Genomic DNA, 15,448 nt, shown 5'->3' with positions numbered 1-15,448 from the left:
ACATACAATACACGCAACACAAAGACGTGATGCTGCATGGTTGGGATGCGCATCATCGTCTTATCTGTCATCCTTCGCAATGCTAAATTCTCGTTTAGATTAAAAGTTAAATCACACAAACACAGTGCACCTCCACCTCAACATGTGCTGGTGAACAAAACATACTCAGCTGGTAACACAATAAATTCATGTTTAATACAAGAAAGTGTTAACGTAAGCATTCTTCTCTTTTGTCCCCCCCATATCTTTCAAATTTAAACATTGGTTCATATTAAATTACAGGGTCATGCATTTCTTTTAAAACTATCTGTGAGGACAACAGCATTTAACACAATAAAGCATTTTAAAATAGAACCCTCTAAAAAATAAATACCCATTCCAAAAAAATAGAAGCTCCCTTTTCTTTCTGTACGTCACGAGATCAGAGATCCATGTGCCGAGAGGGATCGACACATTTGTTGTCATTGCTGAGATGGATCATCAGCCCTTTAGGCTGGAAAAGTGTGTGAATGGTTGTGTACATGTTGTCATCATCAGTCATAGCTGCCTCTGTGATGTGACATAAACAAACTGTCATGGCAAAATAAAAATAAAAACTGTCACGGCGTTGAAGCAGGTGTCTTTCTTTTGCTATGTCGCAGCTATTTTCCACTTTCTCGCTGTTAAACCTGTGATTTAGTATATTCCTAAAGTTCCAATTTATTTCAAATTTAAACAGGCTAGAATTAGTTTAGCCTGCAGACCCACAGGGGGCAGTGTTACAGCAGAAGTCAATGGTAAGAAACAAGGAACTGCTAACGTTTTAAGCATTAGCCGCACAGGGAAAACGTTATTTATTTTCATTATTTATACAGCATAGCCATACAGGGTACAATAAACTTTGCTATTCTGGATAAATAGTTACTTAAAAGTTGTAAAACAAACATTGCACGGCTCGTGCTGGTTCCTTTACTTCATTGGAGCACTGTTGCCTCTACAGGCAGGGAGTGGCATTGCAAGATATGATAGAATGGGATTCAGCTAGTTTAGGCATTAGAAAATGTAAAATGTATTTACAAAAAAAAAAAGTGAGGTATTTTGTCTTAATCATATATATATATTGTGTATATATATATTTATATATATTTAGTGTCATGAAATAACAAAATTACTCAAATACAGTATATAATTCGTATTGACACAATCATAAGACAACCCTGAATATAAAAAGATGGCTTTTTTCAATTAAAAATATTTGTAATCATGTTTTAATATCGGTAAAATCATATTTAACTCGTCATATTTCATTTAAATGTCGTATATTGGGGTCACAACGGTATACTGCTTTGTTATCAGTTTTAAAATCGGCAAGGTATTGAGGTCATTTGAATATTGTGCTTTCGACATAGCAAAAGCGGACTCTTTCCTTCTGGCCGTGACGTACATAGTAAGGAAATGATTGAAACGCTACACTTACATGAATGAACCTGAGAATTTGCCAGCACGATGCTTTTAAACTCGAGGCTCATCAAAGACAGAGCCTCTTGCAAAATTAAATATCATAACCAGTAAAAAAAAGAGGTGCAGGAAAAGGATATATAAAGTGGTTGTCACTGTGAGGCCTGCAGCTGAGTGAGTGAGTCAGTAGGTTGGGGCAGAATAGTGTTTGGACAAGAGCTCCACACACAAAGTGGCAGCACATCTGCAGGAAATAAAAAATGATGGTAGAAGAACATCGATATCTCACAATGCCTGCCGACAAAAGCTCCGATCAAATGTGACGCCATCGCTGTGAAGAATAGAGCCTGAAGAAGAGGAGGAGGATGAAGAGGTTTCCTCGTCAACACATGAAGTGCTCATTTCCAGGCCCGTTTACAAGGCCGGATTGTTATCCCTGAATGCTTCTTTGGACTGGGCCCTCAGTCCCCTGCAAAACAACAAGGCGCTGGTCAGTTGAAGTACAGCTCTTTGGTCAGCATGGAGACCACGCAGGGGATCTGCTTCTTCTCGCTGAAGCGCGGGTCTTCCGACCACGACTCGAAGCTGGTGGCCACCATGTAGTTGACGCGCGTCAGGATCTGCATGATCTCCAGCTGCTTGCCGAACTCGTTGAGGACGTTGCACAGCGCCTGCACGAACCAGGAGCCGCGGCCGGGGTTCCTCCACGAGTAGTAGCCTGCAACGGAACGCTGACGGGTAGAACGGTGGCTACGGCTCAGAGATCACGAGGGTGGGGAAATGGTACCTGGCACGGTGGAGTAGGCGAAGAGGAAGTCGGCCTCGACAGGGATCTTATGTCTCGGGTTGGCGTCTGTTTCCATGGTATCATTCGGCGGACCCGAATCCGTCTGTATGCCGTCATCAAATTCAGAACCCCGACAAGCCTGGTGGTGTCATTCCCGTGACTGTTTACCATCAACTTGTGACACCTAATCTATGACAAGGGGTCTCACCTGGATGAAGAAGAGTTTGGGCTTCCCCACCAAGCTCTTGCACATGTCCCCCCTGAACAGAGACGTCATGGTCTTGATGGGCATGGCTCCGTCGGTGCCATAGATCATGCCCTCCTCGCCGTGGCTTAGCAGGATGCAGGCGAAGCACGAGCTGTCGCTGTGGTCTTCCTCCGAGGCTACGACACAAACAAACACACCCTTTTCACACACTGTTTGCCATATATGTATTTGTATTATACTATAATAACTAGAGATGTCCGATAAAGGCTTTTTTGCCGATATCCGATATTGTCCAACTCTTAATTACCGATTCCGATATCAACCGATACCGATATATACAGTCGTGGAATTAACACATTATTATGCCTAATTTTGTTGTGATGCCCCGCTGGATGCATTAAACAATGTAACAAGGTTTACCAAAATAAGAGAACAACTTCAACTCAAGTTATGGAAAAAAGTCCCAACATGGCACTGCCATATTTATTATTGAAGTCACAAAGTGCATTATTTTTTTTAACATGCCTCAAAACAGCAGCTTGGAATTTGCACATACCTTACATAGAAACTAGTAATTAATGAAAATGAGTAAAATTAACTGTTAAAGGTTAGTACTATTAGTGGACCAGCAGCACACACAATCATGTGTGCTTACGGACTGTATCCCTTGCAGACTGTATTGATATATATTGTAGGAACCAGAATATTAGTAACAGAAAGAAACAACCCTTTTGTGTGAATGAGTGTGAATGAGTGTAAATGGGGGAGGGAAGTTTTTTGGGTTGGTGCACTAATTGTAAGCGTATCTTGTGTTTTAATAAAAAAAAATAAAAAACAAAAAAAACAAACCGATACCGATAATTTCCGATATTACATTTTAAAGCATTTATCGGCCGATAATATCGGACATCTCTAATAATAACTGCATTTGATGCAGTTGTACGCATTGTAACTGCTGCAAATTGCAAGGTGGTACGCATTAAAAGTGAAAGACGGGAAGTGTGTCCTGCGTCAAGCATTTACTCGAGTCGGTAATCACATACTGTACATGTGGTCACAGAAGGCCAAAGCACATCGCCGTGAAAGGTAAGGTGCGGAAGCCTGCAAAAAAACTCCACAAGCGTGCAGCCTAGCCTTTGACTAGTGATTGTGACAGGAAGACTTAGAGATTATGGATAAAATGTCGGATAAAATGTTGCCTTCTCATAGGCCACTTGTTTGTTTTTATGAGCCCGTAGCACCGGAACTGGTGAGTACTGTAATCTATAGTAAAAAACACTCAAAGTTGACTACATGAGTGTTACTTTAGGTTTAGAGGGCTCAAATTATGTTAAAAACATTTAGAAAATCGTAAACATTTTATTCAGAACTATGAAAATATTTGACTTATTAATAGTAATCCTACTTTGCGAACATTCCTGGAGCCAGTTGCCCGTGATAAACGAGGGACAAATGTAGCACATTTTCTTAGAGACCCTAGGCACTTTACACTAAAACCCATTCACATTCTTGCGCTGACATACGAAGGGCTAAAATTTGGAGCGGTTAATACCACTAAATAGTTTACACCAGGGATTTTCAAACTGTGTTACTCGGGCTCCGTCTAGTGGTATGCCAAAAAAATCACTAAAATATTGTAGTGTAACAGTTTTATTTTCACAGTGTTACTGTTCAAACTTTGTGTAATGTTACAATATACTTGCTAAATAAGACCTCTTCCTTGTTTTTAATGAATAAGTGTTAGTAAGTGTTTTCTTCGGTGGTACTGGGTGAAAAAAGTTTGAGGACCACTGGTTTACACCATTCTCTACCAGGAGGTCAAATCAAAATTTCCGCAAAAGCGACTTATCTTTGGCATTTCACTGTTGAATATTCTGTTTTAGTTCAGAAACCGACAAGTGCCCTGCTCTCTTTGTGGCCCAACCAGATAAATCCATCAGACCAATCAGTGCATAAACAATTGATGACCTCATCCAACATCAGCGCTCATGTTCGCTCACTTTGTGTCTGTTTTGCCGTAACGGTAACTAAATTAAAGCATCTATAATGAGTAACTTTGATGACATCAGTGAGTGTGTGGTGCCCTCGCCTATTAGGCACGAAAAGAGACGCTGTCCTGATAAATCTGAGCGGTCGATGAGCAAGAAAAGTCGACACACTGCGGAGGGAAAAATCCTCTCAATTGCTGGGTTGCAATCATGTGACCGAGAGGCTCTTCCGGGTTTCAGGCGATGATCTAGAGCCCCATAAATTAAGCATTTATCGGTGATGGACAAAGATGGACTTATTCGTGCATCGCTAAGTAACGTATTTGATTGACATAACGAGTGCCCTGCTGATGTGATTGTGACGCTAATGAGAAAAAGGGTACCTTTGTTTGCAGTTGATTTCCTGCTACTAATATTAGTCCGACAATATTCAATTCGTGTCTGCAGTTGTTTTTATGGTATGATGTTCATATTTTGTCTCATTATTTAGCTATAGATGTCCCTGTTGTTTAGCAATGTTTGCTACCAATATCAAGATTCAGTATATGCTGTTGAGCCTACAAGATATTTATTTATTTAGTTTATAAATACTATTAAGGTGATTTTCTTGATGCTAACAAATACCACTAAAGACGCTATAATGTGGTCATCCGTGTCGAATAAAGCACTTGGCTTTCCTGCACAACAACAACTAATCTTTTAGTTTCTGTCATGAAAATGGACAAATAAAATAAGTTGGATTGGACCAACAATCACAATATTTATTACTAGGACTTAACATGACGTTAGTTTATTTGCACAAGCAGGTGTTTGAAGTTATATTTAGGCATAGCAACCACAAAAGAACACAAACCAATGTGATCTCTTGTCCTTTTCTAAAGTTTAGTTCTGCTCTCAAACACTACTAATATAGAATAGAATAAACTCGATTGCATCACAGAAAGTTTCTCAAACAAATCAAATGTTCAAACATTTTATAAAGTGATCGCTGCAGACACAAGCATGGTCCGATTGTATTCCACAAGATGACGAAAGTGATATGTTTAAGACCCATTTCCTTCGACGCACTCTTTTCCCCCCCACTTTTTTTACCTTTATGAACCACTTCTTTCGGACTCTATGAATGCTCTTCTCTATTTCTCTATCTGAACGATTGGAACAGCCAAGAAAAGAACAGCAATACGACATTTTCTGCTCAAACTCTACACTCACTCTCACTTGCTTTATTGCTACGCTCAAGCTGCTTGACCATCGTGTCGAAGAAGAAAAACGGTTATGATGTCACATGCAACCTAGCAATTGCCCGTGTACATAATGTACATGATACGTGTGTAGCCACTACTCTCTTCAATAATGAACTGAATCTTGTGTTTACTCCGCTGTTGCTGTCTTGTGATGCAGCTGTCAATGTGATGATGTCATGATGCAGCGCTCTATGTAAACCTTGGGCACCCATGTCCAGGGATCACCCCAAAAGGGGTTTGTTTGGATTAAATGAATTCATTACAGTGATGGAATAAGCATTACTAATCTGTTCCCACTATTCTTTTTTAGTGCCAGGCTGGCAACATATAATATTAGTCTATTTTTGCAAAGAAACATTTTTTGGAGTTATCTGTTTCTGTTGCAAAATTTGTACAACATTATCACAATTACCTTTTGTGTAATAAATGTTACATTTCCAAATTGGGAATTTCATTTTGTTTGTTAGACATAATTCAATTGCAACCCACAATGGCAGGATGACTGTTTCATGAAAAGCGCCACAGAAAACATTGATTTACTCAAAACAAGGAAAATAGAGATATTTGTTTTTGCGTTTAAACTCTTCATATGTACAACGTGTTTTGGCATTTTTAAATGACATGCACAAGGGTTATGACAAATTAGATGATGTCATCCAGACCGCCAGACCTCATTGTTGCATCTCAGGGTCTAATTATCATTACACATTTCAATGTACAGTATTTCATGCTATTTAAACATATTGGTTTTTGAAGGGTTAAACAAACAAAAATACAATGAGTATTTGATATGTAGGAAATAGTTCAAAGGATGTAAAATGTGTGAGTGATTTATAAGAACCCAGGGGTCATATCATGATTTTTTTTCTACATCTAAAACACTTCCTTGTGGTCTATAAAACATGTAATGATGGTTCTTTGGTCAAAATGTTGCATTGATTATGTTTTACAGACCAGCTTCAAACCGCTTTCTGACCGTCTCTTCAGGATGCGTCGTTTTGTGGGCCGTCTTATTTACGTGCCTCCCGTCATCTTTGTTGTCGTTTTTTGCGCTTCCATATGGAGTCTACTGACAAACACCAGTTAGAACTATATGCTGCTTTGTTTTAAAATTGGCAACAGAGGAGGATGCATGTGCATGTACGAGCCAGTCTGCCCCACAACAAGACGATAGAGAAAAATAAGGAAAAATAAGAAAGCTCAATCTGAATACTGACAATGCCGATGTTATTAAACTTTGCATTAACAAAATAGTCACAATCCTTAACATGTTATTATTATTAGGTCTCGTTTCATAATAAAAAAAATTGGACTGTGTGATACTATTCCACTCCAGTCCTGTAGGTGGTGGTAATGTGCATTACAAAGTGGGTGCCCACTGCCACAAACAGCAAGTGGGCTTTTCAGTCGTCTACATGCTGAATCAATGCATAATCACTTTTAAACACAATGGAACAAATTCTCTCTTGCAACCCACATTTACTATATTTTGTAGTAATACGTTTGTAGTTTTGTGCGCTATTTTGCTAACCAACAGTGAAAAAAACCTTATTGTTTTCATGTTAGTATGTATTTTCCTCACCCTCTCTGAGGAGACGCTCCATCTTCTCGCAGGTCTGATCATTGTAGATGAAGACGTCGAAGCCCAAACTTTTGAAGCACTTGAACAGCTCGCCGGCGTCGCGGTCCGTCCCGTTGCGTACATTCATCCCTATACGTTAAAGGAGAAAGTACTGTATGTTGTCGCCGTGAACTTAGCAAAACGTTTGTCTCACCCGTCTTTTCATCAAAGTTTTTGTTGTTGATGATGATGCACTTGCCCACTCGCCGGTGGCTCATCTTATACTGGAATGTTGGTGAGACAATTCTGTAATGGCTTTCAGAAGAGTAGTCCTGCTCCCGCGTCTGGCCATCCTTATTCTTCTTGCTAAAGGGAGTCACAGACGCGCCACATGAAGCATTATTTCAACACATTTTAAAATATTGTCATTTGTTTTGATTGGTGCTGTCAAATGATTCATTTCAGATCAATCAAGTCAGTCACACTTTTGAATTTGAATGAATCATGATTAATCATAGATTATTACTCGCTTGCATAATTTAAATTACCTTAAAAAAAGATTGCTCCTGCACATACAGCACTGGGTGACAAATATAATGTACATACAAACATACATGCATGCTGTACATAGAGGTATATTCATACATACGCACATACTGTACATACATGCTGTTCATACAGAGGTATATTCATACATACGCACATACATACATGCTGTTCATACAGAGGTATATTCATACATACGCACATACATACATGCTGTTCATACAGAGGTGTATTCATACATACGCACATATATACATGCTGTTCATACAGAGGTATATTCATACATACGCACATACATACATGCTGTTCATACAGAGGTACATACGCACGTACATACACACACACGGTACATACATCCACACACATATTCCCTGTATAAACATTACTATATACTGTACATACACATGCACATATACATACATACTCTCATGCATATAATCACGTTTCATCAAACATCTATTAACATTTGCCCCGACCCGACTATCCACTTCATTAACTGGTTCTTTGCTATAATTTTTGGTATCATATTTGTATATATTGTATTTGCTGATGTTGTTCTGTTGTTGTTTTTTGTTGTTGACTCTGTCTGTCTTATCCCCCTCTTGTCTCCGCAATTTACCCCTCTGTCTTCTTTTTTTTCTTCTGCTGCTGTCCGGCTGCACAAAACACTAAATATATCCATTTAATAAAGTCACACACAAATAAGGCAGCAAAAGAAGTATCCCACACTTCTCTTTTGTAAAGCAAATCTGCACAGCAGATATGGGAATCTACATAACCAATATGATTCGCCTGAGTGGCTGGACAGGACTTGTTTAAAAAATAAAAACAATTTTAAAAAAAGTCAAATATTTGGACACAATTGCAATTTTGAACACTTTATCTAAAACGCACATCATTTATTTGCGCAGAACTTGCTCAAAATAACTTTATCTAAAGTCCAAGGGTGTATTTTGAAGTAAAGGATGCCAGCGAGTACACAAGTCTGAGTCTCCTCACTCATCTTTGCATTGGCGTATGCATTGACCTGACCACTGACCATACAACAACCTGTGCCTCCTTTCAACCTTACATGGTTACGGTAAAGGAGCATGTACAATCAAAACACATGGCTTGATTAATATGTGCATATACATAATTAATGCAATTTTTTTTGTGATTTTTCACAAGGTAAAGCATTATGACAACCCTAGTTTTGATACAGCGCATTGGATTGCCTTTAGCTCTAGTTCTCTAATAAGACGCCATACTGTTGTTTTTATCACAACACAAGCTTGCTGCAGACATGGCATATGTAAAGTTCAGGTTTACAGTTGAGCTTTAAAAGAACAAAGTATGGATGTAATTTGTTGCATGTGTTACGATTTTCCCTGAGAAATGCAGATGCGCCGTTAATTATACCCCATAGGTTGGACTTACTTGAATGTCTCGCACATTTTAACGCGCTTTCACTTAGGGTGTTTAGTTGAATCACCACACTATTCGGTACACACATTTAGGGGTCTGTAAAATGTTGAAGATTGGTTGAAAAACCTTGCATCTAATTGTCCATAAGTCATTAACTATTTGTATGATGATTATACAACTCTCAAGATATGTTTATAACATGAATGATAGTATGTCCTGCGAAGCATTTTGACTACAACCCAATGGGGACGCTACAAATGTATTTTTTTCATTTCTGTACCGGTACTCTTCAGGTTGAATTTATTACGTACATATTATATCATGGCATATTAGGTTAAATAAAAAATCATATTTCAAAAATGATTTAGTATTAATATAGAAAATATATTTGTACAAATAAAAGCCTTAAACTTAATAGTCACCTGATCCATTCTGCTGATGAGTAAATATGTCTTTGGCCACTAAACGAAGAACAGTAATGTTACATTAGAACAGTGTTTTTCAACATTTTTGAGCCAAGGCACATTTTTTGTGTTGAAAAAATCCGGAGGCACACCACCAGCAGAAATCATTAAAAAACGAAACTCAGTTGACAGTAAAAAGTCGTTGTCGCAATTGTTGGATATGACTTTAAACCATAACCAAGCATGCATCAATATAGCTCTTGTCTCAAAGTAGGTGTACTGTCACCACCTGTCACATCACGCCGTGACTTATTTTGAGTTTTTTGCTGTTTTCCTGTGTGTAGTGTTTTAGTTCTTGTCTTGCGCTCCTATTTTGGTGGCTTTTTCTCTTGTTTTGGTATTTTCCTGTTGCAGTTTCATGTCTTCCTTTAAACGATATTTCCCGCATGTACTTTGTTTTAGCAATCAAGAATATTTCAGTTGTTTTTATCCTTCTTTGTGTGGACATTGTTGATTGTCATGTCATTTTCATTGTGGACGCCGTCTTTGCTCCACAGTAAGTCTTTGCTGTCGTCCAGCATTCTGTTTTTGTTTACTTTGTAGCCAGTTCAGTTTTAGTTTTGCTCTGCATAGCCTTCCCTAAGCTTCAATGCCTTTTCTTGGGGGCATTCACCTTTTGTTTATTTTTGGTTAGAGCATTAGACACCTTTTTACCTGCACGCTGCCTTCCGCTGTTTCCGACATCTACAACGCAATTAGCTACCGGCTGCCACCTACTGATATGGATGAGTATTACACGGTTACTCTGCTGAGCTCTAGACAGCACCGACACTCAACAACAACACATAATTTGCAGACTATAATTACTGGTTTGCAAAAAGTATTTTTAACCCAAATAGGTGAAATTAGATAATCTCCCACGGCACACCAGACTGTATCTCACGGCACACTAGTGTCCTGCGGCACAGTGGTTGAAAAACACTGCAATAGAATAAAAACAATATAATATAATAATAGTGATAATAATAGTAAAAAAAAATGAGCAAACTACCTCAGTATATTTGGAATTGAAACAATAAATATGCACAAATAAGTTAAGAAAATTACCGGTATTCACAACAAATTGGGGAATGCAGAAATTATATGAGTCTAATGATAATTTATTAATACTTGAATACTAGCACAGTCACTCCTTCTAGTGTAACAAAAAAACAGAACAACTACTTACTCAGAGACCAAAAAGTACATATGCATTCCAAAAAGGCATAAACCTGATGGCCAAATTTGGTCGCGGTTGTCCACCTTCAGCTTAAATAGAATCCTCAAACATTTCCTCCAAGTTTGAATATTTAATTAAAAAAAGAAGTAAAAACTTGAAGATTAGCACATATAGGAGGATAGAGGAACCGTTCGGGCCACTATTCTGCCATGTTTTCGTATTCTTTGGCAGATGCGTCCAGATGGTGGCGTGTTCCAGAAGAGCCTGGTCATGGGGTCAACAATGGCTGGCCAAAGCCACCCCCCTGGTCAGATTCTATTCTATCAAACATGTGATTTGACGCCCGGCCCCCTCCCACCTCCAAATTGTGCCAACATACTGTACCAAACAACCGAGGGTGGGCAAAGAGCAGTTTGGGGTTGGCAGGGCGTGGCGCTACGAGGAGTGTCTTACCTGGGTTCGTCATTAAGCGCTACGCCACTCTGCATCTGCAAAAGAGTATGTTGCTCCAGATATTTTTTTTGGCTGAGTGCTAGGATACTGACATGCTCTCTGTGCTGGATGAAGAACCCGACTGGGCCGGCGGGTGCCCACAAACGGAAGTGGGGGGGGGTGGGAGGGGGCTGCGGGTGGGGGGGTGAGCAGCGCACTGTTGAGCCCCCTTCCCTGAGTCAGCAACTTCGCCATTGCACCAGTGCTTTCTAAAGGCCTATTGACACGAGGGCCCTCCACCTCACGCCGGGGTCAACAAGGATAGTGGTTGGTTGAGAATGACTAATTTAACAATACTTTTATTTACTTTTTAATTAGCAAAATCATAACATAGTAATGAAACTGGTTTAGTTGGTTTCCAACATGCTTAACAAAGTACATCACATTTCTACAATTGCATAATTCAACAGGTCTAAAAATAACTAGGAAAAAGCAGACCTTAATATTAATATATATCAATAGTACGAGCCTCTTATTTAATTGTGTCAAAGAAATAAACTAAGTGTATGAATACATCCAATGATTTCATTTTAATAACTCCTACTATGATACGTAATACAATACTTAATACATTAATTAACATTTTGCACTACATTGTAAATTACAAGGTTCAAATTCAAGGTGCTGTTTATTGTCCATTCTTAACATGTACAAGACAATATAAGAACTGAAATTACATTTTCGGCACAGTCCCACTAAGAGCAGACATACATTACAGGGAGACAAGAACAGGACCGCCAACGGATCAGCCACTTACGGCGCTCCTTATATTCCTTTAACACAGGGGTTTCCAAACTTGTTCCACTACGGGCCACAGAGTGAAAAATTGAAAGGATGCGGGGGCCATTTTGACATTCTTCGCTTTTAAAAGCAGCAACATTTAAAAAAAAAAAGGAAAAACAGCCTGCATGTCAGCTTTGTGTTATTACCGTCAACATTTAAAAAGTTTCCCCATTACATTACTTTATTTTGCATTTTTCATTCCATTTTTTATGTTTTTTTTAATACATTATTCTCAGTAATATTACTTTTCAATGTTAAAAAAAATTGTTGCGGGTCGCAAATGGTGCCCGGGCCGCACTTTGGACACACCTGCTTTAATAGATTTAGAAATACTGACCCTTAAAAAGTGGCCAAAATGGCCCTTAGTTTAATGCACAAATAAAAACAGAATTTACGATGCACACTGAATCATTTTGAGTGCAACTGCAATTGACTTTATTTTGAAGTCAACAAAAATTGAGCTGTTTGGCCACAATACCCAGCAATATGTTTTGAGGAGAAAAGGTGAGGCCTTTAATCACAGGAACACCAATCCTAACGTCAAGCATGGGGGTGGTACTATTATGCTCTGGGCCTGTTTTGCTGCCAATGGAACTGGTGCTTTACAGAGAGTAAATGGGACAACGAAAAAGGAGGATTATCTCCAAATTCTTCAGGACAACCTAAAATCGTCAGCCCGGAGGTTGGGTCTTGGGTGCAGTTGGGTGTTCCAACAGGACAATGACCCCAAACACACATCAAAAGTGGTAAAAGAATGTCTAAATCAGGCTAGAATTAAGGTTTTAGAATGGCCTTCCCAAAGTCCTGACTTAAACGTGTGGACAATGCTGAAGAAACAAGTCCATGTCAGAAAACCAACACATTTAGCTGAACTGCACCAATTTTGTCAAGAGGAGTGGTCAAAAATTCAACCAGAAGCTTGTGGATGGCTACCATCCATCCATCTTCTACCGTTTGTCTTTTTTGGGGTCGCGGGGGGTGCTGGAGCCTATCTCAGCTGCATTCGGGTGGAAGGCGGGGTACACCCTGGACAAATGGGCCAACACAGATAGACAGACAACATTCACACTCACATTCACACACTAGGGCCAATTTAGTGTTGCCAATCAACCTATCCCCAGGTGGATGTCTTTGGAGGTGGGAGGAAGCCGGAGTACCCGTGGGAACTCACGCAGTCACGGGGAGAACATGCAAACTCCACACAGAAAGATCCCGAGCCCGGGATTGAACTCAGGACTACTCAGGACCTTCGTATTGTGAGGCACATGCACTAACCCCTCTGCCACCGTGCTGCCAAAAGCACCTTATTGCAGTGAAACTTGCCAAGGGACATGTAACCAAATATTAACATTGCTGTATGTATACTTTTGACCCAGCAGATTTGGTCACATTTTCAGTAGACCCATAAAATAAATTCATAAAAGAACCAAACTTCATGAATGTTTTTTGTGTTTTTTGTGACAAACAAGTATGTGCTCCAATCACTCTATTACAAAAAAATAAAAGTTGTAGAAATTATTGGAAACTCAAGACAGCCATGACATTATGTTCTTTACAAGTGTATGTAAACTTTTGACCACGACTGTATATAAATACGATTGGAAATTATTTGAAAATGGCAAAATAACTTGCATTTTGTTGAGAAAAATATTTCATAAATATATTTGAAAATATTATAATAATAAAAATAAAAATCACTTTTTTTTCCTTATCTTTATTTACATAATGTCCTACTTTTGTTTTGCTTTTCCCTCGATCCTAATCATTACATGGGTACAGCGCCATCTTGTGGCCAGGCGGTGATTAGAATAAACAAACGCAACACCGCTTTATCACCGGAAATTGGGGTTGACTAATGTTGGAAGTGAAAGTTCTTCTGTGGTGTCTACTAACCCAAAAAGTAGAAACCTCCCCTTGCGGTCCGGTTTAGCGTCTGTAACGTCACTCGTCTGTTCTTCTTCCTCATCTTCAGGTCCAAGTTCAGTCTTCTTAGCAGGTTCTCCAGCCATTCTGCCGCTAGCACATGATTAGCATCGGTTTAGCTAACTTAGTCTTACATTCATACTAACACGTAAACTGTGTCTGCTTCAGGAGTAGCTGCGTATGATTAGTTTGTACTTACGCTGTGTCGCTGAGTCAAAATATTGTCGTTTTGTGTTTATTTATGGAAGTTTCACTTCCTCAAACAAAACACAGCTGAAAGTTTTGCGTTCAAGTTTGACGGAATCTCCAAGGAGCGCCACTACGTCCGAGTGTTACGTAAGCAACGTCGGCCATATCCGGCTACATGCGCATGTGCCGCCATATTGGAACGGTACAACTCAGCCTGAAAGACTTGCAGTAAATTGTTCCTACCTCTAGGTACCACATTTTCAGAAAGCTGTGTTTGCTATTATGCTTATTATTTTAATATAATATTAATACAAGGCTCTGCCATAGCTTAGGACATTTATTTCACTAAATAGTCATAGTCATAAATAAAACAAAGTCAGCACTAAGTTAATACTTGTCAAAGATCTATAAGTCAGGAGCGCTTTGCTGTGTCTAGTAGTCTTTTTTAAAAATGTTTATTGATTTAAACTTTTATTAGTAGATTGCACAGTACAGTACATATTCCGTACAATTGACCACTAAATGGTAACACCCGAATAAGTTTTTCAACTTGTTTAAGTCGGGGTCCACGTTAATCAATTCATGGTACAAATATATACTATCAGCATAATACAGTCATCACACAAGTTAATCATCAGAGTATATACATTGAATTATTTACATTATTTACAATCCGGGGGGTGGGATGTGGAGGGGGGCGGGGGGCTTAGGTTTGGTTGATATCAGCACTTTAGTAATCAACAATTGCATCATCAGATAAATGGGCATTGAAACAGTGTAGGTCTGACTTGGTAGGATATGTACAGCGAGTAGTGAACATAGTGAGTTCAGAAAGCATAAGAACAAGTATATACATTTGATTATTTACAATCCGGGGAGGTGGGATGTGGAGGGGGGAGGGTGTTAGTCAAGGGTTGAAGTTGCCTGGAGGTGTTCTTTTTGTGCGGTTTTGAAGGAGGATAGAGATGCGCTTTCTTTTACACCTGCTGGGAGTGCATTCCATATGGAGAATGAGTTAAGACCTTTGTTAGATGGAATCTGGGTTTAACGTGGTTAGTGGAGCTCCCCCTGGTGTTGTGGTTATGGCGGTCATTTACGTTATGGAAGTAGTTTGACATGTACTTCGGTATCAGGGAGGTGTAGCGGATTTTATAGACTAGGCTCAGTGCAAGTTGTTTTACTCTGTCCTCCACCCTGAGCCAGCCCACTTTGGAGAAGTGGGTAGGAGTGAGGTGTGATCTGGGGTGGAGGTCTAAAAGT

At 39.3% G+C, this 15,448-nt stretch overlaps 1 protein-coding gene across 4 annotated transcripts; it reads right to left on the bottom strand.

The window, feature by feature from the left end:
* casp7 (caspase 7, apoptosis-related cysteine peptidase) lies at positions 1-14,366 on the bottom strand. Of its 4 annotated transcripts, none has more exons than XM_062055637.1 (7): positions 14,199-14,366; positions 13,970-14,092; positions 7,440-7,591; positions 7,247-7,375; positions 2,433-2,608; positions 2,225-2,327; positions 2-2,155 (listed from the first exon to the last, which is right to left on the bottom strand). In XM_062055637.1, exons 2-7 carry the CDS (start codon positions 14,083-14,085, stop codon positions 1,929-1,931), a joined length of 903 nt encoding a protein of 300 aa, XP_061911621.1. In that variant the 5' UTR covers positions 14,086-14,092; positions 14,199-14,366; the 3' UTR covers positions 2-1,928. The 4 variants fall into 4 exon arrangements, with proteins under 4 accessions (XP_061911622.1, XP_061911621.1, XP_061911620.1 ...); XM_062055636.1 differs by having other exon boundaries at positions 4-2,155; positions 2,225-2,363; positions 13,970-14,089; positions 14,199-14,363; XM_062055635.1 differs by having other exon boundaries at positions 5-2,155; positions 2,225-2,363; positions 14,199-14,360.
* Between the last annotated feature and the right edge of the window lie 1,082 nt (positions 14,367-15,448).

Source organism: Entelurus aequoreus, linkage group LG08 (assembly GCF_033978785.1).
Source record: "Entelurus aequoreus isolate RoL-2023_Sb linkage group LG08, RoL_Eaeq_v1.1, whole genome shotgun sequence".
Classification (NCBI taxonomy): Eukaryota; Metazoa; Chordata; class Actinopteri; order Syngnathiformes; family Syngnathidae; genus Entelurus; species Entelurus aequoreus.
This window is presented reverse-complemented; position numbering and strand designations above follow the sequence as displayed.

What these genes read in the sequence shown, in the direction of transcription:
- casp7 (XM_062055636.1), bottom strand. Translation starts at nt 14,085, where the DNA reads ATGGCTGGAGAACCTGCTAAGAAGACTGAACTTGGACCTGAAGATGAG. An exon ending in GGAGCGTCTCCTCAGAGAGG is followed by an intron (nt 2,609 to 7,246) that starts GTGAGGAAAATA and finishes TTTGTGTCGTAG; the next exon opens with CCTCGGAGGAAGACCACAGC. An exon ending in CCAAACTCTTCTTCATCCAG is followed by an intron (nt 2,364 to 2,432) that starts GTGAGACCCCTT and finishes TGACACCACCAG; the next exon opens with GCTTGTCGGGGTTCTGAATT.